The sequence below is a fragment of the Ischnura elegans genome, chromosome 1 (genome assembly GCF_921293095.1).
Source record: "Ischnura elegans chromosome 1, ioIscEleg1.1, whole genome shotgun sequence".
Classification (NCBI taxonomy): Eukaryota; Metazoa; Arthropoda; class Insecta; order Odonata; family Coenagrionidae; genus Ischnura; species Ischnura elegans.
In genome coordinates this window covers 8,230,679-8,257,830 of record NC_060246.1, presented here as the reverse complement: position 1 = coordinate 8,257,830, position 27,152 = coordinate 8,230,679, and the positions used below count along the sequence as shown (strand labels likewise).

Below are 27,152 nucleotides of genomic sequence, written 5' to 3'. Positions count from 1 at the left end.
GAAAAAATAATTTTCGTGAAAGCGCTAGTATAAGCGTTTTAATGTTTTACTAAAATTTAACAACTATTACGTTTAATGGAAAATAAATAAGTATTGCAATAAGAAAATATCACAAGTAATACACGTAAAGTTGAGGGGAAAAGTCATGAAATAGTATATAAACACACTAATCCGTCTCTGCTCCATAACATTTAGTTCATCAGTTCTGTGTACGCCATACATACTCCATGCAAGCCAATACGCTAATCACTTCCTTATATCTGCTTGCCTTCATGCAAAAATACCCTTTAGAACGATATGTTTTAACTTAAGCGTTCCGAAATATCATAGCCATGTCTTAAAGAAAATAGTGAATAGACATTCTTCGCAAAAGCCACACAACCAGCAGCATGTAACGGTGGAGAAACACGAAGCGTATAAAATTATGAAGGAGATAACTGCGCCACATTCAATGTATAATTGCATCATTACCGGTTATTTAAAAAAAAAAGAGACAAGCTCAAACGTGAACGCATAAGTGAACTAAGGTAAACTGAAAATTAAATTCAGGGAAACATCTCTTAATAATCACAAATTAAAAATACCTATGGTCGGACAGTTTCCTTCGTTTGATGGGGTATTAATAATCCTTATTTAAGCCAAGCGCTACCTGCTAGCAGCCAGCGTCGTATCAGCGCTCAAGCCTCGCCCCAAGGTCACCTCACCTCACACGCCGACAGCTGGAGTCAGAAATCGTCACACGGACTTTTCCCATCATTCCTACTTAGCCGTCGCGTTTTCGCGCGCTTGAAAATTTTCACTCCCCTTCTTTCTCAAAACAAATACTTGTTTGCAATAAAATCAATATAAATACCCAAAGCCCCGCTTCCAAAACACATGACATATCCATTATGAGGAGAACAAAAGATTTACGCCACATCTGTATAATGACGAAGAAGAAAAGTCGAGAAAATCGGAAAGGTTGGCAAAAGATACATAGAGCAAGAGATGAGTGCGTAGAATAGGTATATTACGCATTGAAGAGCTTCGCATTGTTTGTCCGGACCTCAGCTGCACATAAGAAGAAACGAGGGCGAGAAAATAGAGTATTTATGGGCGAGAAGAGCAGAACAAATGAAGATCGGTTTCGTTTTGTTATAAATGGAAGAAGGAAGATGAGGGCGGGATAGAAGAGAGAGAGAGGGGTGGAGGAAAGATGAGATGAGGCGCGTGGAGATGACAATACATAGTTTCCTTTTGAGGGGGTGGTCAAACTAAAAGGTGACTCTTTTCGATGGCCCACGGACGCAACGAGTATATATCACACGAACAATTCCAGCGAAGAGTGTTCATGGGATGCTAACCAGTCAAGGCCTGCCCATAAGGACTCTCGGACGCCGCCCCTCCCAAAAATATTTGACAAAGGAAAAAAAATTAAATACCCATTCAATTATAATTGTACATCTAATTAACCAAAGTGTTTTTCAATCGCATACATCGAAAGTGTTGGAAAAACACGCAAAAATAGTGCGAGAAGTTCGTATTTGTAGCCGCTGGGCGCTGGCCAGAACGTCCCAACCCATCACCATGCAGTTATGTGAAGTGTCAAAGTGTGGCGCATGTATTCAGGGGCAATGAGTTGAAACTAGCTATAAACTTCCGAATGTATTTGATGACATGCTTGATACATACATTGAAATTTTTACCTTGCAAATTGTTTGTTTTTGCTAAAGCGACGCACTGATAAAACCATCACATGGCTTCACCATTTAGGATGTTGATTAGCTAAAATCTTCACATATTTTGACAAATTGTCTAGTTTTGATAATCGCGAACTGCTCTGCATGTCACATGAAGAAGAAAAGAGGAATACATAGAGGCAGGGGTACTCACATTGGTTGACAGCTGACTCGTGAGCGTGAGCACCTTCTCCTGAGCCTCTCCCAGCTCCCGCCTCAGTTTCCTGATCTCGTGAGCCTGTTTCTCCTCGGCCGTACTGTACAATGAAGACGATGCACTCGACACCAAGCTTAGGGAGGACCCATGGACTGAGTAATAGAAAAGAAGGCAAAGTTCAATTGACATTAAAATTCACTATGGAATACGAGCACAAAACAAACTATCTACTATAAGAATATATAAACATTAAGCATAAGAAACAACAGTAGCTGAACTATAAATGGCTCTATTATGTTAATTAAGATGAAACAATTTCATTTTATTAAATATGAGTAGCTCACCATTATTATACAGGTAGCTATAGCCATTATTACAGAGTGTGTTTCAGCCCACCTCCAGGCCACAGTTGGAATTATGATACGAGAGATAAATTGTAAATATGTGTCAAACCATCCTTGGAATTTTTATGATAATCATACACAAAATCTCCAAAATCATGCAAATCTGATGGACACATTGGTATTCTCTAACCTGCCCCGTGAACGGGCCAAGTTTACGCAACGGACTTGGACCTACAAACATTTTTTTTACGGTTAATAACACAAATAGCCAACAACTGAATGCGTAGAATTATTTTTTCATTAACTGCTTAATATGCCCACAATTCCCTAAATTTCTTAAGCTAAAACGTAAGAACATTCATTGAAAAAAATCTGCGTATACGTGCTCCGATCCACCCTATGTAGATTCAATAAAGAAAGTCTTTTTGACTAGCAATTTTGATACTCATTTACGTAGTTTTATTGAATTTGTATCCTTATTTTGTTATCCTTATTTATACTAAACTGTAAGTTCATTGATTGTTAGGCGGTACGAAGTTCGCCGGGTCAGCTAGTACTGATCTAAATTAGCATTGGATTTTCTATCTGTCTTTTTGACTTTTTCTTTACTACCCTCAACTGTTATTTATCCTTAGTATTTACAAATAATACACAATCAAATCATACCTTCTTCTTCAAGCATACCAATATGAAAAAATTCTGTAGAGAACCTGGTAAATTGTCACCAGTTACTGATGAAAGCATGCATGCCTCTAGTGGTCTGTTTTAGCAACACTAGGCAATAGCTTAAATATTATCAATGATGGATGCATTCACCAGTGAAATACTGGGGACCAGCAATTAATCAGTTTCAAGAAATAAATAATTTACCAAGTATACGTGAAAATTGACCAGTTAGAGACAGGTTTCACAGACAACTTGAGAACATATATTGACCAGTGCTGTTAGATTCAAACAGCTACTAGTAGTCACAGACTAACAACTCATAATCACTTTTTCTCAATGATAAAGCCAAGAAAGCGTTTCAACGTTATGCACAATAAAACACTCTTCTTATGTGAAAGTGACACCAATTTAAGAAGCAAGGTAAGCACTTAAAGTTTTAAAGCTGATTTATTTTCTGGAACTAGCAGAGGGGAATTGTGTTTTCCCATGGAATACCATGACATATATATTGAGATTTCACGTTCATTACAAAAAAATTCTTTGCTTTGGTTTACGCAATTGCTTCAGTTGAGAGAGGCACCTCATTTTTCATAATTTCTCTCAGGAGAAGGCCCCAGCCCACTGAAAGCACATACTATGTGATTGGAATGCAGCTAGAAACGCCTCAATATTCATTCCAAATACATAATTGGCCATATGTAAATTAGAAAAGAGTCTTACAAGGATTGAACGGAGCAAAAACTAATCTCAAAACAATAACATACTAAGTAGGTGATGTAGCTTTTTTTTATAAAAGCCAATTTTGCAATTAATCAATTTGACTATGCACCAAAATGGCAACCTTAGGCATTGATTGAGATATACATATATTTCACAACACTGGTGAAACAAAGAATGGAGGAGGAGCTAAATACTGATTGAACTTTGGAGTTTCCAATAAGCACAGAAATTTTGAAAGTGTTCTCGACTCACACTGCTTACAATTTGAGCTATAGCTTTTTTTCAGAATATGAATACATTCCACCATGCTGCTGAAATCAAAATGGCTTGGCAAAAAAGATACTTATCATCTTTTGTTTACAAGCATTTTTAAAAAAACATCTTCTCTTTTAAACTTCGTTTAAATGATTTTGATGAGTAGTGTCCGTCATGTAAAGGAGCATTTGCAATATTAAACTCAGGAAAGAAGACATCTTAATCTATCATTGAAATGAGCCCAATTTTAGTGGCTTTAACCCATAGATCACCATGGTCTTTTTCTCTACAAACTTCATAAGGCCACACTACAGAGCATCTCAAAAGACCTTCTGTTTCTGCATCCACAAACAAATGCTCCATTGCATTGTTACAAAATATATTACGTGAAAAATACAAAACATATTAATAGATTACATAATTGATAGCCTGACATAAGTGTCAGCCTGAATACTTATCCAATTAAGCCTGTACTTTGGGAAGAAATCTTAGAATAATGTAGTTCAAAACTTATTCTTCCAAGAAATCAAGGTCTTAACTCATGATAGCCGATGGCCAGATCTTTATGATCAAGGGAGCACTTGCAACCCACCCAGCCACTGCAAAATGTCCAATGGACGTCCATTTGACATTTAGAAGTCTCTTGTGGATATCCTTTGGATGTCTATTGAATGCCATTTAAGTGACATCTTGTGAAGGTCACTACAGGGACATCCATAGGATGCCATTCAAATGATCTCCTATTAAGGTCACTGCAGGGACATCCATATGGAGGCCATCGAAGCACATTCAATGGACGTGATGTAAAATAGATTGTAATAGTATAAATTATATGAATATACACAGGGGCGCCGATTTATAAAAAATATTGGGGGGGCCCATATCGGAGGTCTTGCCCCGGGAAGAGGTTAATTTCAAAGTGTGTCGCAGCACCGAAACACTATCATGATTCACACCACTTGATTCAGTTAACCTGCTTAACCTTATAATTATTTGTTTTAATACATTGTTGAATTTATTTTAAAAGGTATCTAACGTCAAACATGGGAAATAAAAATTACCAATATATTTTTGTGATTTCACAAAGCATAATATAACTTAATTATTTTCATGAATTGTTGAGGGGGCTCCGCCCCCCCAAACGAATCTTTGAGGGGGCTCGAGCCCCCTCAAGCCCCATGGAGTCGGCGCCACTGAATATACAATTTCTTAATGGTGCATTTCTCCCAATAGCAGATTTCTCTCAAGTCATCAGCCTGGGTTTTCTGATTCCTGAAGGCCGACTTTGAAACTGTTTTGGAACCCGTTATTTACAAATATCGATCTAGCGACTACAATCAACTTTATCGGAAATCGATTACCAATGATACAAGATGTCTACCGGCAACATGTCACCAGTGTCATGTGTATTACTGTCACCCAAATACAGTCACAATTACATATCTGCATTGAGTTGTGAATAAATGGTCATCTGACTGTGCGGTGTTTTACTTGCCTTTTGTGGAATTCTTATAGATTTCTCAGAAGGGTATCAACCACTGAACATGTGAGTAGATTGTTTAGTATTACAATTCATATTAGGCAGAGTTTATTCATGTTATTGTGAACCATTTTTTACCAAGTGCATTTCTTGAATGTGTTGCTTACGCAGATATCTGGTCGACTTGAGTTAAACTTTAATAAGTAATCAGACATTATGATTGCACTAAAATTATAGGCTTACTTTTTTAAAAATTGTATGTTTACTGTGAAAGCACAATTCCTCTAGGCCGGAATCTACAATACAAATACAATAGCATATTTTAGAAATTCAGGATTGAGTCAGCGTGCTTTCGCAACAAACGTAAAAGCAAAAGAATAAGGTTTTGCTACTAGCACAATGACAATATCTGATTCATGCAGGAAACTTGAATAGGAGGACAGAAATTTTCATCTCAAGGCTCCACGACTTGTAATTGTTGAGAGTAAGTAGGTTTACAAACTATATACACGCATTCGGCGCAATTAATGAATGTGGCGAAAGCCTGTAAGAATGCACTGAAAAATTTTGAAAATTAGATTGCCCAAAGCAAAATATTTGGGCCACATTGTATTAAAGTTTCATTTTTGTCAAACTCTTTGCATTGATGTTACTTTCAACATCAAAAACGTCCGAAAATTTTATAAAAAATTAGTTTGCGGTCCATTTCACCTTTCAAGCAATTTGAAGCTTTACTACTCTTAAGGCCAGTCCGTTTCATCCCTTCACTTTCCAGCAAGATGGTGAAACAGACTGTCAACAGAGTAAGTGATTTTAACAAAGATATGCTTAATGTGAAAATGCAATGACGTACAGTCTCATATTTATTTAAGTTTGTCTACAAGAGTTTGTTGTGGACCACAAACATTCAAGAAATCTACCTGGTGAAAACGGTCCTCAATTTATTGAATAGAAAATCTGGCTAATAGGAATTTTAGTAATCCACAGGGAAAAAATCATTCGCATTGACCGGGATTCGAACCCGGATCCCCCGATTTTCGGTCAAGTGCTTTAGCCAGTTAAGCTACGGAGACGTCATTCTCCCCTGTGGAAATTTGTGGGCTATACCGGACAAGATGGTACACATGGACTGCTGAGCATATGATTCCACAAGCAGTCCAAATCATGCACCACAGCCAGAGAGCAAAGCCGGAACTTTGACGACAAAGAGGCTCTTGACTACTTTAAGTATGCTGAGACTAGCCACAGTGATAACTTTTACAGGAGTCACCCAGAAAGTTGTCACCGTGGCTAGTCCCACTATGCTTAAATCAGAATTTTAATAATCTACTCAACTAGGTACTGATGAAACATTTAAAAGAAGTTCAAGATTAATACCCTTCCTTTCCAAATCCTGAAGAAGACATCAAATGAATTTCCACAAGTGGGACTTATGGGCATCCATAGGGAGTCCACCATAAGACATCCAATGGATGTCCACGAATGGACCATGGAGGAGATTATTTAGAAAGCAAGCCAAACATTTAATTCCTATCACTTTTGGAGTACATTTTGGGAAGAAACTTTTGGTGCTCACCAAGTAGATTCTTTCATGTCACTTAAAAAGAGATAAAAAAAATAAGAGCATGACTCACCATCTTCTTCCTTGGGTGCCATCTTGCCCATCATCCCTGTGTATGGAGACATCCCGGTCCGGCTGAGGCCATGACTGGATGCAGAGGAGGTTATTGATGACAATGTGAAATTAAACCTATGTCAGAATGAGAGAGATAACAACAAGGGCATGCATTAAGGGCTAATAGAGAGAGGGAAGAGAGAGAGGCACACGAGACAACACAAGATTGAAGAGAAAGACGGTGGCGTGACTAATCATTCTCATGCAGTGAGACAAGAGGACATGGCACAAAAGCAGAGTTTTCTTGAAACGCATCTCATTCTCCTCACATACCAGATGCACTTGGCACTCACATATGCATGGACTACAAAGAATATGATGACATGCTTACTTTTCACCGAGATGACTCAGAGAGACAGAAGTTGATGAAGAATCTAGATATATTTCCTGCTCAAGGACAAAAGCAGTTTCTGGTACTCATGTGAGAAAAAGTTTCTAAATTTCATCAAACAAAAGGATTTCTAGGCCAATATCAGAGCAATTATCAGATAAATGCATGAAGAAGGCATTAAATGTTCACATCAGACCTTATGCTGCTAATAATACAAGATACAATAAAAGGTATGGAAGAAGAAAATTAGACTCCATTGGTTTAAATGCTAGGGATCAGGTCACAGTTAAAAAAAATTACCATGTAGGTACTATGCTGGAACAGAAGGATTAGCAGCAGTTACGAACCCCAGCCTATGGACCAGTAACTCCTTACAAGCACTCTCTCAACTCAAAGGAAACTTTGTGAGAGTTGAACAGGACTCGCTAAGGTTGCCTTAGTTGAGATACCACTCACATACACACATACATACAACACTCACTCCTTGGGCTCGATTCTGGGAGAAAATGCCCAAGGAGTGAGTGTTGTGTGTACCAGTGTATCTCAACTAAGGGCCTCAGTCGACCCTACATATCCGACCCTACATAACAAAAGGCCTCTACATGCGTTTCTCAGTCGACCCTACATAAGTGGTGAGGGGTAATTCCATCGTCAAGTTCTCTGAGATGACGTAGATGATGGCTTAGCGCCAATTTTCCACTCTAGTGGCGTAATGGAAACTAACTATGAAACTAAGAAAAGACGCCCCATAATTTTCGGGCGTATTTTTAGGGAAACGGCTCATGGTAAATAAACAATTGGCGTCGACCGCCAGGTCATGTCGGTACCTTAATTTTCGCTACAAATACTCTAATATCAAGCCAAAAGTAGAACCTCATTGTCTTTAAATTAATTCAAAAGCAGTCTGTATAAGATAGTAATAAGTACGGAGCAAATATGATCATTGACGTGGGAACTTACGTTGCATCATCAAGGTTCGTCATTCGCTTTCATCTTCCGTAGTTAAGTTTATTATGTGGCAAATAGTGGTACGAAAATTCATTTTCTATGGTTATACGTAAATGAAGTATTGGTTTCCCAAAAGTATACCAAGTGCCAAACGTTAAAATTATTTTATTATATTTTCGTAGAAGCAAGGTGCATGTATACCGCTATATCGTTCTTATTAGTTCACTCAATTTTATAATTTATTTAACTTGGTGGCTATAATGTGGTAGTATTATAACCTTTCCGCTGTGTTACTGTACATTTTAAAATGGTTTGTGTGAGCTTGTCTCCCTCAATATTCATTGGAACGTAGATTCTTCAATCAAATTGATCAGCAGACAATATTTGGCCACCATGTTTTTATAGGGTGTAGGGCTGGTTTGGGTACCCTACATCAAGTAGGGCCCGTATAGTTCCAGAAACTGCCATATGTAGGGCTTGATGTGGCGTATGTCGGGCAAGATCGGTTTATGTAGGGGCTGATGACGTATCCAGGGTTGGTTGACCCTACAGGGTCCACTAAGAATACGGCCCTAAGGCAACCTTAGCGAGTCCTGTTCAACTCTCACTAAGTTTCCTTCAAGTTGAGAGAGTGCTTTTGAGAGGTTCCTGGTTCATAGGCTGGGGTTCGTCACTGCTGCCCATCCTTCTGCTCCAGCTTAGTTCCGACATTGTAATTTTTTGTACCTGAGACATGATCCCTCGCATTTCAACCATTGGAGACTAATTTTCTTTATCACTATTGAGGCTGTAGAGCTCACTCTATCTGTTCTTTAATATGTATGTAATAAAATGCAATTATCATTTGATTTTTGAGCAAGACAATCTTCATGATGTTTTTTTCTATTTCATTCAAATTGACTTGAGCAAGTTTATAAATTTGAAATTCTCATGCACACTTTTTAGCATATAAATTTTACAATGCCTCAAGATGAGAAGCCAAAAATAATACCATTATGTGTACTTTTAGTACTCTTTCAATGCTTGTTAAGAAATTTGTGCAAAAGCATACGTAGCTGCAATATATTGGTTCGCATCCATGTTTTTACATTCCAATATCTATTTCTAGGCTTGTGTTTGTTCTTTTTTGTTCACAATATGCACATGGGAATGGAAATATGGGTATTGACCTGGATGCTCCTTGAGACACTTGGCTGGGTGTGGGGCTGGTGGGCTGCGATGCGTGGTGGTGGTGGTGGTGCTGGTGATGGTGGCCTTGGTGCATTCCCATCACCCCATCCCCCCCTGCACTTGACCTCGCATGGTGACCCTGAAGACAGGACAGAAGAGGCATCATAATACTAATTGATGCTCGTAGAAACATTCTTAGAGTGGCAAGCCAATTTATCAGCTGAATGAAAAGTGTATCGTACATGTATCTGCTTTATCAAATCATATACATATGTAGTTGCATTTTATGATAAAGAAATAATCACATATATTTCCAAAAATGTGCAAATTTCTGATCATTAATAATTATTTCAACTAAAAATACAAACAATGCACACATATACAAAAACAATAGCTTCGTGGTTTATTCGGAAGGTGCTATGTACATATGTTTTATTAAATTGCCCTTCTCATTTCTCACAATTATCTCAGGAATAAACTAACACCAAGAAGGTTACCCCTACCACTACAGGAAATTATGCAAGAAGTAGGAATGCATTCTATGATTAAGAGTTAGCGGCCCATCGATTGATTTTTTTTGCATGGATAGTGAATTTTAAACAATTAAGGAAGGAAATTCCCCGACTCATTCTTAACTGTGTGGTGTTCCATTATAAGGTTTCTTGGTCAGTTTACTTTTACTTAAACCACCACTTTTAATTAATCAGAGAGGTAACTCTTACCAGGCATAGCCATGGAGATAAATGTAATTATGCATCCGCGATTCTGATTCCCCACACAATCTCTCCCAGCCACAATTTCATTTGAATTCAAGGGCTATCAACTTTCCATAGAAATGTGCATATGGGCTACCAATGGAAAAACGTATGTATTTTGATGCTCAACTCTTTCTTCTTAGCAACTCTCCCACCTCCATTTTATCATTTTGGTGTAAATTCTTTCTTTCTTAAAAGGGAGGATAGTCTACGAGCTGTAGTAGAATAATTTGCAATGGTACAGATTAACAGATGTCCTAAGTATTTCAAATCATGCAGAAGATCACAATAAAAAACTTCATGCATAAAAATTTGTCTTACAGATACAGGGTGCATTCCAAAAGTAATGCAATTGAATTATCTGTGCAGTTTAAGTTTTGTGCTAAACTGAAAAAAAAACTATTGAAGAGACAAACAAAATAATTCTTGAGGCTTACAGGGACCATACTCTGTCCTACTCACAAGTTTTGAGGTGGTTAAAAGCCTTTAAGGAGGGCCAGGAAGAGATAAATTCCCAAAATGGCAAGAATAAGCACATCAAAAAATAAATCAAAGTTCATTGTCTTTTTAGACAGCAGAGGAGTAATCTATAAGAAATTCTTTTCCTTGATCACACTCACCTGGGTGGGGCCCGATGTGTTTGTTGTAGTGGAGGAAGCTGAGGGAGACGTTGGAGCGAAGTGATGCATGTTGTCGGAAACAGATGCTGGTGGTGGCGATGACGAGACGCCCTCTTCTTCACACGACCTGTGCAGCATGGATGGATAGAGTTTCTCAGACTTAGTGGACCTGCCAATTGAAAGTTACCATGTTCGAGGGTTATCTAGGGTTAAGGTAATGTTTAGCTGCCAAAATAATTTGAAAAATACATAATAATAAATTAATAAGTAAGCAAATGGCATTATAATAACTAAAAATTGAAATGAAAAATAAACAACCTTGATAACTTGATTTTGACATGGATTTTTGCAAAGCCGAATCGATTGATTTCAACTCAAAAATTGTTTAAAGGAAACAAAAGAACGTTGCAAGTATAAAAAATTAATATTAGAAAAAAAATGCGATAATGTGCTTCAGTGCCTTTGTAAAAGCAAAATTTTATTTCCCAATTTTTGGAAGAAATGAAGCAAACTAATGAGTGATAAAAAATAAAATGCTCCATAGCTCTTCACCTGCACCTCATCTTGAGCAAGAAAATTCATACATTAAGTGATATGCGTGCTTTTTGGAGGCTATTTAGTCTTAATATGTGCAAAAACAATTAAAAATATGTTTTACAACATCCCAAGCAGAAGGATTATTTTCGAGGACAAATTTCCACAAACTATTACATACAATGATAGAAATCACACAATTTGAAGAAAGGTTAAGCAAACAGTGGTTTATCTCCCCTGATACAAATTGAATATGATTTTCGGAAGTATACACCATGGAAAATGTAAAGGTAACAAAAAGTCCTCAAGGAAAGTATGAAAGTAATTTTTATTTATGCATGACAGTTATTCTTAAGATGAGCCAAGAAAATAAAGTCAATCCTAAAAAAATACTGTAGCCATAGTGTCAAAGAAAACCATAATTTTATTAATAATATGGGCATTCATATTTCCTGACTTGTATAATGATAGGTACTTTAAATATTTTAAACCAAAAGATTCTATTTCCATCCTCATGGATGATTAGCAATGAGATATTTGTAGGTGGTGGATGACTCAAAGAAAATAATCTTATAAAACAGATTGCCACTACTCACCTAATACTATTGCTTCGATTAAGGGCGGCTTGTTGAGAGGGAGTTGGAGACGCAGTGCCAACGCCACTGCTACTATCTCGTTGGTGGACCATCAACCTGGCATGAGTGAGGCTGCCCCTGTGGTGATGAGGAACGTGGGCATTCACGTTGCTACCGCCGCCCCCGTGATGCGATGCCAGAGATGACGACATTGAGCTGAGTGACTCCAAGCTCTCTGCTTCCGTTAGAGGAGCTGCAGGCACCACAGATGAACAAAAACACACGTGACATTCGGGAAAAATTCACAAAAAGAACACGGAGGAGAAAAGAATACTATTAACACAAAATCACTTACTGGACCATAGCCCACAAGGGGGTACGCATTAAAAAGAAACAATAAAAGCAAGGAGACCAATGTCAGTGTAAGGAGTGAATTAAATGATGTACAGTGGAACCTCGTTAAAGCGAGTACGGGCTATAGCGACACCCCCGCTATTACGAGAGATAGCCGATGCACCGTCAATTGACCCTATAATAAGCGTGTTAAAAAATTCGTTTTTACGAGACCCTTTCGGTGTTGGCTTTCGCCATAGCGAGGGTTTCACCGCCGGAAGACTTTCATCAAGACTCCTTAACCTCTGTAATTGCTAGCGATCTGTTAGAAATGAAGTTAATGGAGTGCTCAGTCTCAAATTTATGTGGTAAACTGTCGTTCGATAAATATAATGATTGACAAAACAATGCATCGCATGATTTTTATTCAGTGCGGCGCTTATAAATTGTTTGAATAGTTAGTCGTTATTTGAGTAAGGAAATTTAGTGATGCAAAAAAACATCGCCTTTCGTCTGGATTTATGCTTACGTTTATCGGATAGATGTTTATCTGTCGCAGCACCACTCCTGTTCCTGTATATCTGTTCGCAACGGGTATATTGGCTATTATTTGCTCCACCTCCGGTAAAGCGACAATTCGCTATAGCGAGTGTTTATTAGTGCACCGTGGGGTGTCGTTATATCGAGGTTGCACTGTATGATATTTTGCAAATCAATTTCACCTGAAACATTACATCTTCCACAGATATCAAGTATGACCTTGCTTATGCACACTTGAAACACAACTTTTTAATAAAGATATTCGTGCTCTGGGATAATATTAAAGGCCATACCAAACTAATGAGGCAAAATGACATAGAATTTCCTAATACCAATAGAAATTACTAAACATTTAGCATCCAACATGCTCAAACCTTATTTAACATTGTATACCATTTAAGACAATTGAAATTGAACAAAATATGTCAAATATCATTGAATTCTACTGAAAACAATATAAAAATTAGGAATTATGTAAGTTCCAAAGTTCAACTTGACAAAATAACTTTTTGACCTTCATTTTCTGAAATATTACAAAAAATAACTAGCTCAAATGGTAATTAAAAAATAGTCAGACTTCATCATCACAGGGAGTGGCAGTGACATGATCCCAATTATTTACGGGTATTTCTCTTCCCATCATTGATATCCATTGCCCAGTCAGAGTGCAATGAAATGAGGACAGTGAACTTTGACTAAGTGAATGTTTATGAAAAAAATAATCTAAAAGGGGACATAACCAGCAAGTGTACACTGTTGAAAAGTACAATAAAAACTTGTAAATCTGATAATATGGACCATTCTAAGGCAACTCGGAATAGAGTTTACCCTTTACCTTATCTATTCATACTATGTCCACAAATTTTATACCACATTGTACACAACAACAAAGCCAATCCCTGCTCAAGAATTTAGAATGAGATTTTGGTAACAGATAGTGAATGATAATGAAAAATGAAATCACTGAATGCATGAAAATTTATACGTATTGTCTAGAATAGGTGCATAGTGTGTGGACATAACGTGTACCCTGTGGGTTCGATAGGGTGCACTAAGGGCATACTAAATATCTAATTGATAGGAAGGCACAGTCATGATCATTTAAACGCGGCTGTTTTTGGAACTGTTTGAGGTCTGTGATTTTAAGATCACCCAATATGTACCACTTTTGAGAACTGATATCGAGTTTCCCAATAGATGATAGCAATCTCTTTGACACAATGCAATCAAAAAAATTCTAACCTATTTACAGAGTGCAATGAAATGATCAATTCATCTATCTCTTATAATCAAACAATGCAAGACCAATATAATATAAGAAAAAATACTAGCCTAACATTAATTCAGACCAGTCAATGTATCAAAGATTGAAAATTAATCAAATCAGCACAAATGGAAAAATATAAGATAGCAATGCCTATGCTAAAATAATAATTTAGGACATAGTAAGTCTCAGCACTCTAAAAGGATTAGTGAATTCCATTTCGATGGCTGCCCAAATATGCTCTCTTGAGGGATTATTATTAAATTTCATTATATTCATTTCTTTGAAATTAAAGAAAGCAATGAATTTAGTCAATAATAGTTAACTCTTGAAATATCTATACATCAAACTGCAGACAAATTCTCAGATGATTTTAATTGTTATAAATAAAAAAATATGTTAAGGAATGACTTGGAATACGGAAAATAGGATCCATAATAACTGCTGCACGTCCACACATGATTCAAGCTACTACACAGCTTTGATTAGTGATAAGTCAAACACAAAATTTTGTTGACTCCATAACCAAATACATACATAATAATTTGTCAAATCAAGCAATAAATCCTAGTTTTAATTTGATCTAAATCTTCTCTTAACCAGAATATCTAAAAAAAAGTTAACGTCTCAATGATAGGAATTCAAATCTCTGATTCATAGTATCGCTCATACCTTGAATGCATCGATTCAATATGAGTTGACCAAGTCTTTGCATCTCCATCTTAACTATATAGCTTCCTAAATTTTAAAATGAGGTGGTTAAATACAAACGACTCTTTAGTTAATCATTTTCATACCAATTTATAGTTACACTGACAAGAAGACAACCCATGAGAATTGTGTCAGTCAACTAAATCTTAAGCAATGATTTCATAAAAGATGTGAATTTTCCTGCAATCTCCGCACTAAGGCAGTCTACAAGTGGTGCTACATAGGACTTTCCTAAGTGAGAAAAAACCACGACCAGTCAACTACAAGATGCTGTCTCTTCTACAACATTTTGGATTATTTGTATTGGGATCTTTGACTATGCATGTTGACATATATACATATTTAAATTATTAACACTCCACTTCAGTTTTACTTGAATGTTTGAAAATAATGGGTAAATGTTAGCAGTGCCCTGCATGGCTAAAATGCCTGCAAAGAAATGAAAATTCAGTAAAATTTAACTTGTGACCAAACAACAGAGTTTTAAGAGGCTTATTGTTCGAGAAAACCCTAAAGAGGCTACAATACTTTTAGGCTCTCTGAATATTTCAGCAGACACATCCACTGCACTTGGCTGTCTTTCCATTCATGTAACACTTAAATTTGGATAAACTATTAGAGACAGTTGAATATTCTGAACCTGCAGCTGTCTCCATTCTGTTTTCTTCATTTAATGATATACATTTTGTTTCTGAGTATTGGTGAAGAATACTCCACTTTGATTTGAGAAAACACACATCTTTCTAGTTGTTATAGCAAACCAATTCTCCTAGATCAAATGAAAGAAGCTGCAGGTTTCTTCATCTCAAGCAGTGTACCTGCGCTTGAGCATTGAGTGAATGCTAACATGGTCCTCATCAAAATGGCCATATAAATGTGGTGGAAGCCCAGAGTATTATGATGCCCAAATATAAATGCACAAAGGATTACAACCATTCAATGGGAGAAGTAGCTGCATCAAAAGAAAAGAAACCAACACCAAAAAGGGTATTTGTACAAAGAGCAGCCACAATGGCTGGCTTGGATGCCCACCATGTTGTCCCCCATAGGTGGAGCTGTGCCTCAGCCAAGAGTAGGGACTGGACGCTCCCCCAGTCCCTCCTCCATGGTAAGAGTGGATGTCCGAGTAAGTTGCGTACGTTGCCGTGTCGCTGAGGGAGCCATCCGTCATGAGGAGCGACCCCACGCCTCCTCCACCTCCCACAGAGCCTTTCGGCCCGCGTCCAGAGGCCGAGGAGCCAGGACGAGCCCCTGTTGTTGACATGGGGCAAGGGGAAGGGATTGGGGTTGCAATCAACACTCAACACTTGACAAACATGCAAACACTATGTATTTCAATGAGGTTAATTTCAATTTAAATAAAAATAGACTATGTTAATACAAATAATGAAAAGCCTTTTAGAAAGCCTGATCAAGAATTTATGGGTACTACTTGTGTTTTTTTCTTTGGGACCATGGTCATCCACACATTAACTATACATATTTCAATATTTGATGAATAACTAAACCCACTAGTTAGCCATAGAATGACATAGGTATTAGGAAAATGGCAGGCAGTTTTCAGCTATATATATTTTATCCCAGACAATGAGTGTTTAACCAAGAAAAAGTGATCCCAGAGATGCCTTATCAACAAAATTTAATCTCATGAGATCATATATGTAGTGTATTTCAGCAGCTGACAGGAACTCATTCCTCTAAAATTTTCAATATCAGCTCAGCAATGAAAAATTACCAACCGATCTCCCTTTAAAAAAAATTGCAATGAAATCAATCTCAAAAATATCATAAAATATTTATTTGGGATATAATCCGAGCATAATCATCCATTAGGCACTAGTTTCAAACAGTAATCCCTTCTTGATTAGGCTTAATATTTTCTATGATAGAACAACAAGTTATGTGAGGAGTCTACTCGCTCAACTATCTGACTGAAAAAAACATGGAATTGTAGAGGAATCATACAATAAGAATCTATTCCAGGACTGACATTTAAGCTAAAGGATGAGAAAATTTCAAGTTTATTATTGTGTGATAAGACATGCAGATTACACACCCATGGCACTAGCAGCAAAAAGATAAGCATCCAGACCTCCTTTGGGCAGAGACTGGGATCCACCGAGCATCATTAGCCGCTCTCGAACACCCTGTGACAACTGCGCAGCACCAGGTGAGGTGAGGGAATAAGACTTATATCTGCAGTTGGAAGAAACAATGGGAAAGACAAAATGATCAAAAAAGCTCAGCCCACAGGGTATCACTTGCATCCTGCTTTCACACCAACACCATTTGAATTGAAACAGTGCAAGAATGCCATCATTCAATATTTGAATTCTTCAAAGGCGTAAATATTGTGACTTAGCCATAATTTCTGTTGAGGGTTCTGGTGCCTTGAGATTGAAAACACTTTAATTAATTTTCCATATGTATTTCAAAAAAATCAAAAATTTATTGTAGTCATCATATTAATGAGTACCTATCATTGATGTCAATATTCTTGTCAGGCCGCCTGTATGGGTAAATAGCTTTCTCTTCGATGGAGTTGAAAATAGAGTTGAAAATTACTCGCGAGTATTGAGTCGAGTCGAGTATGGCAATTCCTGAACAGTAATGCATGCTCCAACACACTCTCACTTTTCCAATTCCCTCGTGAATTTTCTCTTCTCATTGCTTAAAACGGCAAAGATAATGAGGAACTTTGATAGTAATAATGGCAAAATTAGGGGGCTAAAGAAAATTAATGTGTCTTCAAAAGTTCCATAAGTACAAAAAAAATGAATGTACCTCTAGTAATATGTCATCAATTTAACTAAAATGTATGTATCCACACTGCTCATAAGAGCCCGCAGTATAGACATTTGTGCAATCGTAATAAAGATTATATACATAAATGAATCATGTGATATTTGATCCCTTGAAATTCTCATGCAGAAAAACTAATTGCTCTAAATGCTACGGCAGCAGGTTTTGACGTCTCCACGATGCAGTATTATTGCCAGCAGAAAATTGTCTTTTGCGACACTCTTGTGTGGCAGTACAAGTACTTTCTTGCCAAAGTTGCAAGATTTGGGAACCTTGGGAATTTTTGCGACCGATTTCGATACAGCATATCATCATCTGGCCAACCACCGACCAGCGTATCATCATCTGGCCAACCAGCGTATCATCATGTTACGCCAACCACCATCGCATTTGGGAATTTTTACCAAAAGTTACATTGACGATTTTTATGGATCTTGAATCTTGAAAGAATTTAAGTGGACAAAGAGAACGAACTACAGAACTTAGCTTCACCTTTAGTGGCCAAAAAAATTTCTCTGTTCCTCACTTTGTTTAATTAACCGCAGCATCTCTTTTTTGATACTGCAAGATGGAAACTAAATGCAACAAACGAAAATTAACCTTGGACATCCATAGTACTGAAAATGGCTAAAAAGATGGCACCACCATCAAACATCCGCCAAAAGCCAGGATTGTCCCCAAAAACCTAGAAGTTTTAATTTTTCCATAGAAATCTTAACAGTTATTACATATTCCCTTGGCGTTTGAGTAAAGAAAGTATGGTAGGGCATAAAAGTATCGCATAAGAAAGTATGCATGATGAAGCGGTCCACTCTTATTACGTCGCCAGGTCATAAGACACTCAGCCACCATGGCTGATGAAAAGGAATTCGGTGCCCACGTTAGCCACTAAATTGGTGGACTGCTTGTGTAAGAAAGCTGCTCCTCCTAGGCTAGAACGACTTATCGACTTTTAATTATTACAAGAGTTTCATGATAGCACCTCCTGTTGGCAGATTACTGAACATACTGGCCTCGACATCTCTGTAACCGAAACTACTCCACTCGACATTCGTAGTAATAATGCTACTCGAAGCACTTGAGTCGAGTACCAACTACTCACATTCTTAAGTACTCGCACATCCCTACAAAATATGCATTAGTCATTATGAACAAACAAGCATTTCTTTTGAGGGACCTCAAACTTATTACAAATTTGATTCCTTTTGCTAATGAAATACATTCCTGACTGTCAATGGAAGACTAAAAAAAGCAGACAATCCACAAAATGGATAGTTTAGTGTAGACGTTAGTGAAAATATATCGTCATAAATGTGCTCGGCCTATTTCCACTGTGTTTCAAGTGTGCTGGTAGGGTTTCACTCGGGCACGTTGCCCAAGGTCTTTAGCCATGGAGGAGAAAGAGGCTGTGAAAAAAAGGCAGAGAGTGCTCACCTGTGGTGATGGTGATGGTGGTGGTGCGATGAGGAGGAGGCAGCAGACGACGAGGCGGCCGACGGAGGTCGAGGAGGGGGAGGGGGAGGTGGGGGCGGGGGAGGGGGAGTGGGTGGGGGTGGCGCTTGGTGGTGCCCTCCCGCAAACTCCCCCTCCACGGAATAGCCACCGTGCGAGTGGTGCTGAAGAAGGTCACTTGTTGTCTGCGTCCCCCCGCTCACCTGAAGAAATGAATGACCATTAGTAACTATGGGATTGAATCCATTAACACTAGAATGCCGGGAAATTGGCATACCCCAAGAATGCCGGGAGGGTGTCATTTTGACACCCATGTTTCCTATAGCCGTGCCATGTTGCAGATTATTTTTTTCTCAGTCGGTAATGTTAAAGCGTCATCTTCATCATAGTATTTGTTCTTTGTTCCTTAACATTTTCAAAAAAATGTTTTTTAAGAAATTTCCACTTAAGTGAAAAAATTTATGCAAAAAAAAATCTGTTTTCTTGGACTGCGGCATCTTTTTTAGCATGTGGTTTCCATCTTTGAGTGAGGAAATTTTTTTTTTTTTTTTTTTTTTAATGTCATTTACAAGAAATACAATGTGAAAAAAAAGTCTAGGTCCCGCTAAGCCTTTCAAGGCTTGTCAGCAGGTGCCTATTAGTTTTTTTTTTTATTCGTGGTCGTACATTGTCTTTTAAAATTGTGTATCTCATAATGTTTCCACTATTACCAAAAACATATTATAAAATTATTAGGAAGCAAGAGTACATACATAAATACACATTAACATTACAGGAATATATGTATTAAATATTTTTTTTTGATATATAACGTGATTGCATTGGAGTTATTTCTTGTATTGGAAGAAAGAAAAAATATATATGACAAAATAAAGACAAAATATATGTATCTTTTTTTATACATGTATAAACCATAAATTTAGGTTAATTTTTAACAAAACAATGTTTAAAATTTTTAGCAATATAATGTAATAAAATTTTTTAACAATAGACTTTTTTATAATATAAGAAATTTAATGGCAGAGATTAGAAATGGTAGCAGAAAAGGTTATAATAAAACTTATATAACTGAGTAGTAACAGTAACTTATAACTTTAAGCAAAAAGAAAATAAATGTATTATCACATTAGCAAACATGAATTCTCACTAATAATGTTTCCACTATTGCCAAAAACATATTATAAAATTATTAGGGAGCAAGAGTACATACATAAATACACATTAACATTACAGGAATATATGTATTAAATTTTTTTAAAAATATATAACGTGTTTGCATTTGAGATATTTCTATTTATTTTGCTTTCTATGAATTTGCTTTTAATGATGAAAATTTGAAAGCAATAAAGTAAATTACGACTATTTAACTACAAAATTGTATGAAAGAAAACACAAAGACTAGAAGAGGACAGAAAAAAATTGTCGTCATGGTAAATTTTGGCTGGTTTCAAGGCAAATCATTCAAAAATAAATCGGAATATACTTACCTCACGAGCTAATAAATTTTTGTAAAACTGATAAACAGCTGATAAGTAAGTATAAGTATAAGTAAAACATAATTTCAGAGAAGGTAATGTAGTATTCTAAAATACTAATTTGGCTAGTAGTAATCAAGCCGCATCCCACAAAACACCTAAACCCAACGAAGAAATGATAAAATATACTAGGTGTCAAAATGACACCCTCCAGCATTCGAGGTAAATTTGAATTTTTAAGACGGAAAAAAGAGAGAGGGGTATCCATAACACTGTTGTCTTCTTAAGCCCATAAATGATTAAAAGTCATGAAATATTTTATTATACAACACTCTTTAAAGGCCAGCTTTGAAAAAAATGTTCGCATAGGGTGTCAAAATGACACCCTTCGGCATTCCAGTGTTAACATGAAGTATGATTGGACACTTTATAATTAACTACTACATATGATTACATGATTCAATCAAATACAATCGTCGTCAACAGTCGCCAACCCTAACATTGGCTTGATGCAGCCCTCCACCCAATTCCCCAATCGGATAATCTTTTAATTTACATCTGTAGCATGCTCATCCTCTCCTTCATCATCCACTCCATGTCTTTCATCCTAGGCCTTTCCCTGCCCTTCATTATTCCAACAGGTCCCACAATGGGCCCAATTTAACTGTCCCAAGATTTACAAAAGACTTCTCTTCTCTCATTATCATATTAGAACTTTCCCATTACTCACATGATCCATCAAATTTGATCATCACAATTCTTCAAACCAAAGAAACACCATCATGTATTTTAGCAACACATTCAAGAAAATCGGATACTGAAATAAGGACTCCAGGAAGAAATAAGGTTTAGAAAATGAGTCAAGGAGGCATTCATGGATAGTGAAGAACAAAAGAAGAGATCATAAAGTAAGAATTCAAAGAAAAGGCTAGTTAAGAGTTTGATGAGGTTTGAGGAGTAGTGCTTTAGGGAGTGGAGAGGTGGATGTGGGGGAAAGGCTTGAAGCATTTGAGATGTGGGTATGGAGGAGAATGGAGAAGGTGAAGAGGAGGAGGACAAACAAAGTGCTGCACATGGTGGGTGAGGAGAGGAAACTTCTAGATGAGATGCGCAAGAGACTGTGGGTTCAGATGGAAGGAAAGCTGAGCTGGGAGGAGAGGATAAACTCCAAGTTAGAGAGCGGAATATTATGTAAGCGAGAGAGGGACAATGGGATAGATAGAATGGAAGGGAAAGAGGCTATACTATATGAAAATTGAAAATTCCTAACTGGGAGGGTATACAAGAATAATTCCCATAGTGTGCTCCAAGGAAACCAACCTCAACTGTTAGAATACTGAAATAGGTAAAATAAAAATCATTAAAGACTCCTAAACTATCGAACCCAATAGAATCCAGCTTAAAATAAGACAAGTGAAGGCAAGAGAAAGCAAAATCCCACACATGAATATTGAAAGTAATGCCGAGACTGAAAATAGTGGAGAGGAGCTCAATTTCTACCTTGGATTAACTAGGGGACATTTGTTCCACCTGGATATGGTTCATAGCATCACAATGAGCAATGTTGGGAATCATGAGGTGAGGTCATCCACACAGTGCTATAATTTCTTATTTGCCATATGAAGACGAATGAAACATGGCTAGGCCAAAGGGAAATAATTATGAGGCAGGGAAATATTGGCCTTCTTTTACAGCTAGTCATTCAAGTGAAGACAGACATTTTCCCAGCTAATTAAAATGAAAAGTTGTCAAAGAAGTGTGCATTTATAACCTCTAGGAATAGTTATATTAACGTTTCAATATCTTGCATGCCCAACTAGACATGTAAAAATAGCTGCATATCCGTAATGGCCCAAAAAAGTTTAAGGATTGAAATGCTATCTGGCAATGTAGGGGGACTATTGAGCATTTAAATCTGGTGGGTAAAGTTGAAGTGATTGGCTAAATGTATTAAAAAGAGGATGGATGACATAATTGAAAGACATTCAACAAATTATAGGTCATACCTTCACTTTTGTCCTGGGAACAGCAGACACTTGAGCAGTTTTAGAGCCAGAATCCCTACCACTGGAACTGTTGCTTTGTCTCTTTGTGTAACCAAAGGACTGCGGTGTATTTTTGGCAGGCCTTCTACCACTACCATTACTTCCTGAAGGACTGTGGGAGCCTCCATTGCTAGCACCAACAGCCATCATGCCTTCCATAGCCATCACAGCCACTCCACCCCTCTCCTCACTCCTCGATCCTAGAGCATTGAATGGAGTAATTATACATAAATGAACAGCTTTTATAATTAGTCATTTCTACACTAACAAGTAAATATGTGATATGAGCAGTAGCTACATACTTGTAAAAATGTGCATGTGAATTCAACTGATGAGATGCAATGTAGGCATCCCACAGAAAAAAATTCTCTTTTTTTTCCAGGAGTTCCAATTGAGTGCAGAAATTATTTACCCTCACATTGCAAAAGTAACACGATGTAAATCAACCACCAAAATTAGTAGTGACTCAATTTCCCACTTTAATTGACAACTTTCTTTCTTAGAAAAAATATATCTTACATACTTTTCACAAGCATAATTTTACTTAAATTTTCCATACTGCTTTCCTCCATCAATACATTAATGACATATTAAGTTGATTAAAGAGAAATAGGCTTAAAAAATTAAAGAATTCTTATTTGATGAGTGATGGGAGCAGAGCCAAGGGTCGGATCCAGGATTTTTTTCAGCGGGGAGGGGGAGGGGTTTACAGGCATAAGGTCTTCTGGTATTTGGGATTAAAAACTACAAACAACAATTACTCTTCGATATATACTCTTTATCTAAATACTATAAAGCCCACTTCCAACCACTCACTCACCCATGCAAATGTTTGGGGTGAACGAGACGAGATACGACCAAAAATCTTATGACAGCCCTCTCTTAATTTGTATAAAACCTTCGCAAAAATTGTGAAAACACTAAATTCCCTATTATTTATCTGTCTATTCATTAAAAATTTAGTGTGGGGATTAGTTCAAAAATGGCCACCCAAATCCAATCGTTGGAAGGAATATACAAACAAATAATCTTAGCAACTTTTTTTATGCAAACAAAAGGAGCAAAATCAGAAAAAAAGATAAAAGAATTAAAATGAAAAGATGGTAAAGATAAGGTATGAAATTTACAAGGTAAATTTTGAAAAGTCAATTTCTTAATGGTTTATTTCCATATGAACAAAAATTTGTTTAAATCAAAGTGAATTAAAAGTAAAAAGAGGATAAATTTAAGGTAGGAAATTACTTATTATTTTTGATTAATTACATTCTATACATAAATTTTTAGCACCATCAAAATCGAAAGTTTGGTTGTTAACAAGTGCATTTAATGCCATTTTTAAAAGATGATTTGAAAGATGACGTATTGTTGACTGTAGTTCCCATCTTGCTGCCAAAACATGAATGCAGTAGAAATATTTCTAAACAAACTTTCCTTAAAAGATCAGAAGGTCAAAATTGTTGGAAGTTGCGATCATATGAAATCAGCTGCGATTATACCGATGGGTACACCATCTAGCGGCAAGTATAGGAATTGCATAGTCGCTACTGGTATCTATTTACTTTTGTAGAGAGGTAAATATAAATAAAGCATTGTTGGTTGTGCTCTTGTCAAGCAAAGGTGGTGTATTTATTTTTACTGATTCCCTGTCCCAGGAGTGCATTTCTGGTAATATATTGGGCGAGTTTATACCAAGAATCACGCTCTGCTAACAAAAATGATTTTTTTTCATTGTTTATGATAGCGATAATGTTTTATTTTTGTTTACGTTCTTTTCTTTCTTTTACGGTCTTTCCTCCGTTACTATCCTTTTTCATGTGTAATGTTATCCGTGAGCTGGTGCATCAAAGGCAGTAATAATAGAATATGGAGGGTAAGTGATATCACAGGTATTTCTTATTCAATTATTTCTCCTATGGATACCACATTTCATATACATAGTGACTAGGTTATTTAGCTGTAAACATTATCGAAATCATGACATTTACAAAGTCTTGTTCATCAAAAGCTGTCATCTGCTACTTACCAGATGATTTAATTTTGGATATTAGAGCTGTAAGAAGATGTTTGTGTATCCCGGCTCATTAAAACTTTAAAGAGTGGTATCATTCCTGTAGTGGTATTATTTGCGATCGTGATAAATAATCTTCCGATAAAATTTGTCATACTAGGCCCAATTCATGCAAAGGATTTCCACTTTCTGCATTTGCACTAGATATTGATATTCAGTTAACCTACGTAATTCTATTGTGTGTATTATCCTCTTAAGCTTACGAAGAAAAACTGTAGTCACACCTTATTCATATTTCAAGAATTTGGCTGAGTAATGAGAAAAATAATTAATAAACGTGAGTAATATTTATCATGGCAACCTATTTGCCTCGTCGATACAGTCTGTTATTACCTGCGGGGGCCCTCATTTAATACCCAATGAAGGCACATTTCTTCTCGACTTTTTTTGTATTTAATTTGAGGAAACCTACTACATTGAACTCAATTTACGATTTTCAATCGGAACATTATTTTTCTGGATGGAAAATCTTTCATATGCTTGTGCTACACCGACTTTATTATGCATTTCATCTTGGTTGTTTTATCAAACTGATGGGAGCAATGATGATAGCATTTATCGAACTACATTTATCCAAATGGTTTTTTCAAAGTAACAGAAATATGAAATGCTGCATCCAAATTGAAATGAGACTGATCAGAAACTGGTGTTTCTAACTATACTTTTTGCAATGTTTACATGCTTTATGTAATGCTTTATCAATTAAAATGTGGTTAACTGTAGTTCATTGTATTTCGTAAATTTCTTCTATGTATTATGATATTAAGTATAAATTGAGTGCTACAGTGGACCATGCTCTCAACGTTTTTTGCATTTGAATTGAATAACTTAGATATTCTGTCAGACTCGTAGAAATTTATTTTATTTTTTTAGTCCCTCAGAAAAACATTGCTCCTCTATAAAAATTTATTTTCATATTGTAACCTACGTAGCATGTGCACTTTTTATTCGTAAGTAGAAATATGGCTTATATCTAATAGAGCCAATTGAAAAGTAAACAATCCTTATGAAACAAATGGCAGACAAAAAGTGCAAGACCTTCCATAGTGGCTATGTATAACAGGCCGCAGGCCTTTTTAGAGGAGGTCTGAGGGGACAGAGTCCACCGAACGAGCAAAAGCAAGTTTAAATATAAAATTTATTAATATTTGTGCCTTAATTTCTTCTATTTTTTAAGCATCACTTGCCCCCATGCCTCCCCTCTATATCCACCTAATGAGCAAAACACTCATGTCTCATGTTTAGTTGAAATCAAAAGCCATGAATAAACTTATTACCAACTTATTCTACCCATATATGATATTTTTTTTAGAATGAATGAGGCAGTATTTGCTGCTGATTGCATAAAAAGTCTTGTTTGTCATAGATTTTGAAAGGAATATTAATATGAAAAGAAATGTTGATTCTAGTATGCTGAGGAGAGACAGCATTTGATCTCTTACATTCATTCATTAAGGGAGTTATAATACCTGTGGATATACCTATATGTACACGACTCCCCATTATGAATCCATTGGTTATAAATTTTTGAGAACTGAAGTATTTATTAAGCATTCATCCAAAAGTCCAGAGGCTAGGCATGAACATAAATTAGCATTAGAAATCAAGCAAGTGGCAGTAAATCAGAAGCTGAAACACACCATATTAACATATCATGGCTGTCATTATCCTTCAAACATGTAATTATCCTAATACTCAGAATTAAGGGAACAAGTCAAAATTCTATGAGCGATTCCCAGGAAATTTGAACAGTTTCATATCATACCAGCTTTCCGATGTTTTTCTGATGAAGCTGATCCGGAGGATGATGAAGTCTTGCGGCTCTCATGGCGACGACTTTCTCCCCCATTGCCATGGCCACTACTCCCCCCTCCAGAGCCCTGGCTGCCCCCACTCCCTCTCCTGCTTCTCGTAGATTCTAGATCAGATTTCCCTCGACGCAAAAGGAGAACTTCAGTCTGCGCTGCACCAGGCTTATTGACCAAACCAGCAGCTCCTCCCTCCACGTATCTCTTCCACTGAGTGTTTGAAATCTGTCTACTCAGACAAAGATGCAAGTATGCAATAAGTCAACCAAAAGGTATACATACTACATTCTATATCAGCTATACATGCTACTGTTTACAGTGACAAGAATTCGCATTACATGTAAACTGATAAGAATATAGTTACTGTCAATGACAGATTAAAACTACCACTTATTCTAACCATCAATAAAAAACTAACCCTGAGAATCCGTATATTTTTATACTCTATTTTAAGTACTCTATCAGAAATCATCACACTTCTCTACTATATTTAAATCCGAAATAGCGAGATCATCAAAGTCTATTGTGCATTGCATCAGATTGGTTCAATTATGGTAAAATGAATAAGCAATAAAGTAATGGTTTGAATTATTTCAGATAAGCAAAAATGGATCTAAAATGATTTATTTACTATTGTCACCACAAAATCTTCACCATATAAAAATCCATCATGTAAATCGAAGGACAAGTTCTTTATGTTTCATCC

General features: G+C 36.7%; 1 protein-coding gene across 1 annotated transcript in view; it reads right to left on the bottom strand.

Moving 5' to 3' along the window:
• LOC124154268 (protein sickie) overlaps positions 1–27,152 on the bottom strand; it is a 1,153,386-nt gene that overhangs the window by 292,961 nt on the left and 833,273 nt on the right. The window contains exons 16-25 of the mRNA XM_046527895.1: positions 26,404–26,675; positions 22,532–22,770; positions 19,033–19,253; positions 16,853–16,992; positions 15,829–16,047; positions 11,970–12,201; positions 10,840–11,008; positions 9,464–9,603; positions 6,975–7,090; positions 1,873–2,027 (exon numbers count right to left, since the gene is read on the bottom strand). Of these exons, the coding sequence (XP_046383851.1) occupies positions 1,873–2,027; positions 6,975–7,090; positions 9,464–9,603; positions 10,840–11,008; positions 11,970–12,201; positions 15,829–16,047; positions 16,853–16,992; positions 19,033–19,253; positions 22,532–22,770; positions 26,404–26,675 (1,903 nt within the window). The remainder of the gene's footprint in view (positions 1–1,872; positions 2,028–6,974; positions 7,091–9,463; positions 9,604–10,839; positions 11,009–11,969; positions 12,202–15,828; positions 16,048–16,852; positions 16,993–19,032; positions 19,254–22,531; positions 22,771–26,403; positions 26,676–27,152) is intronic.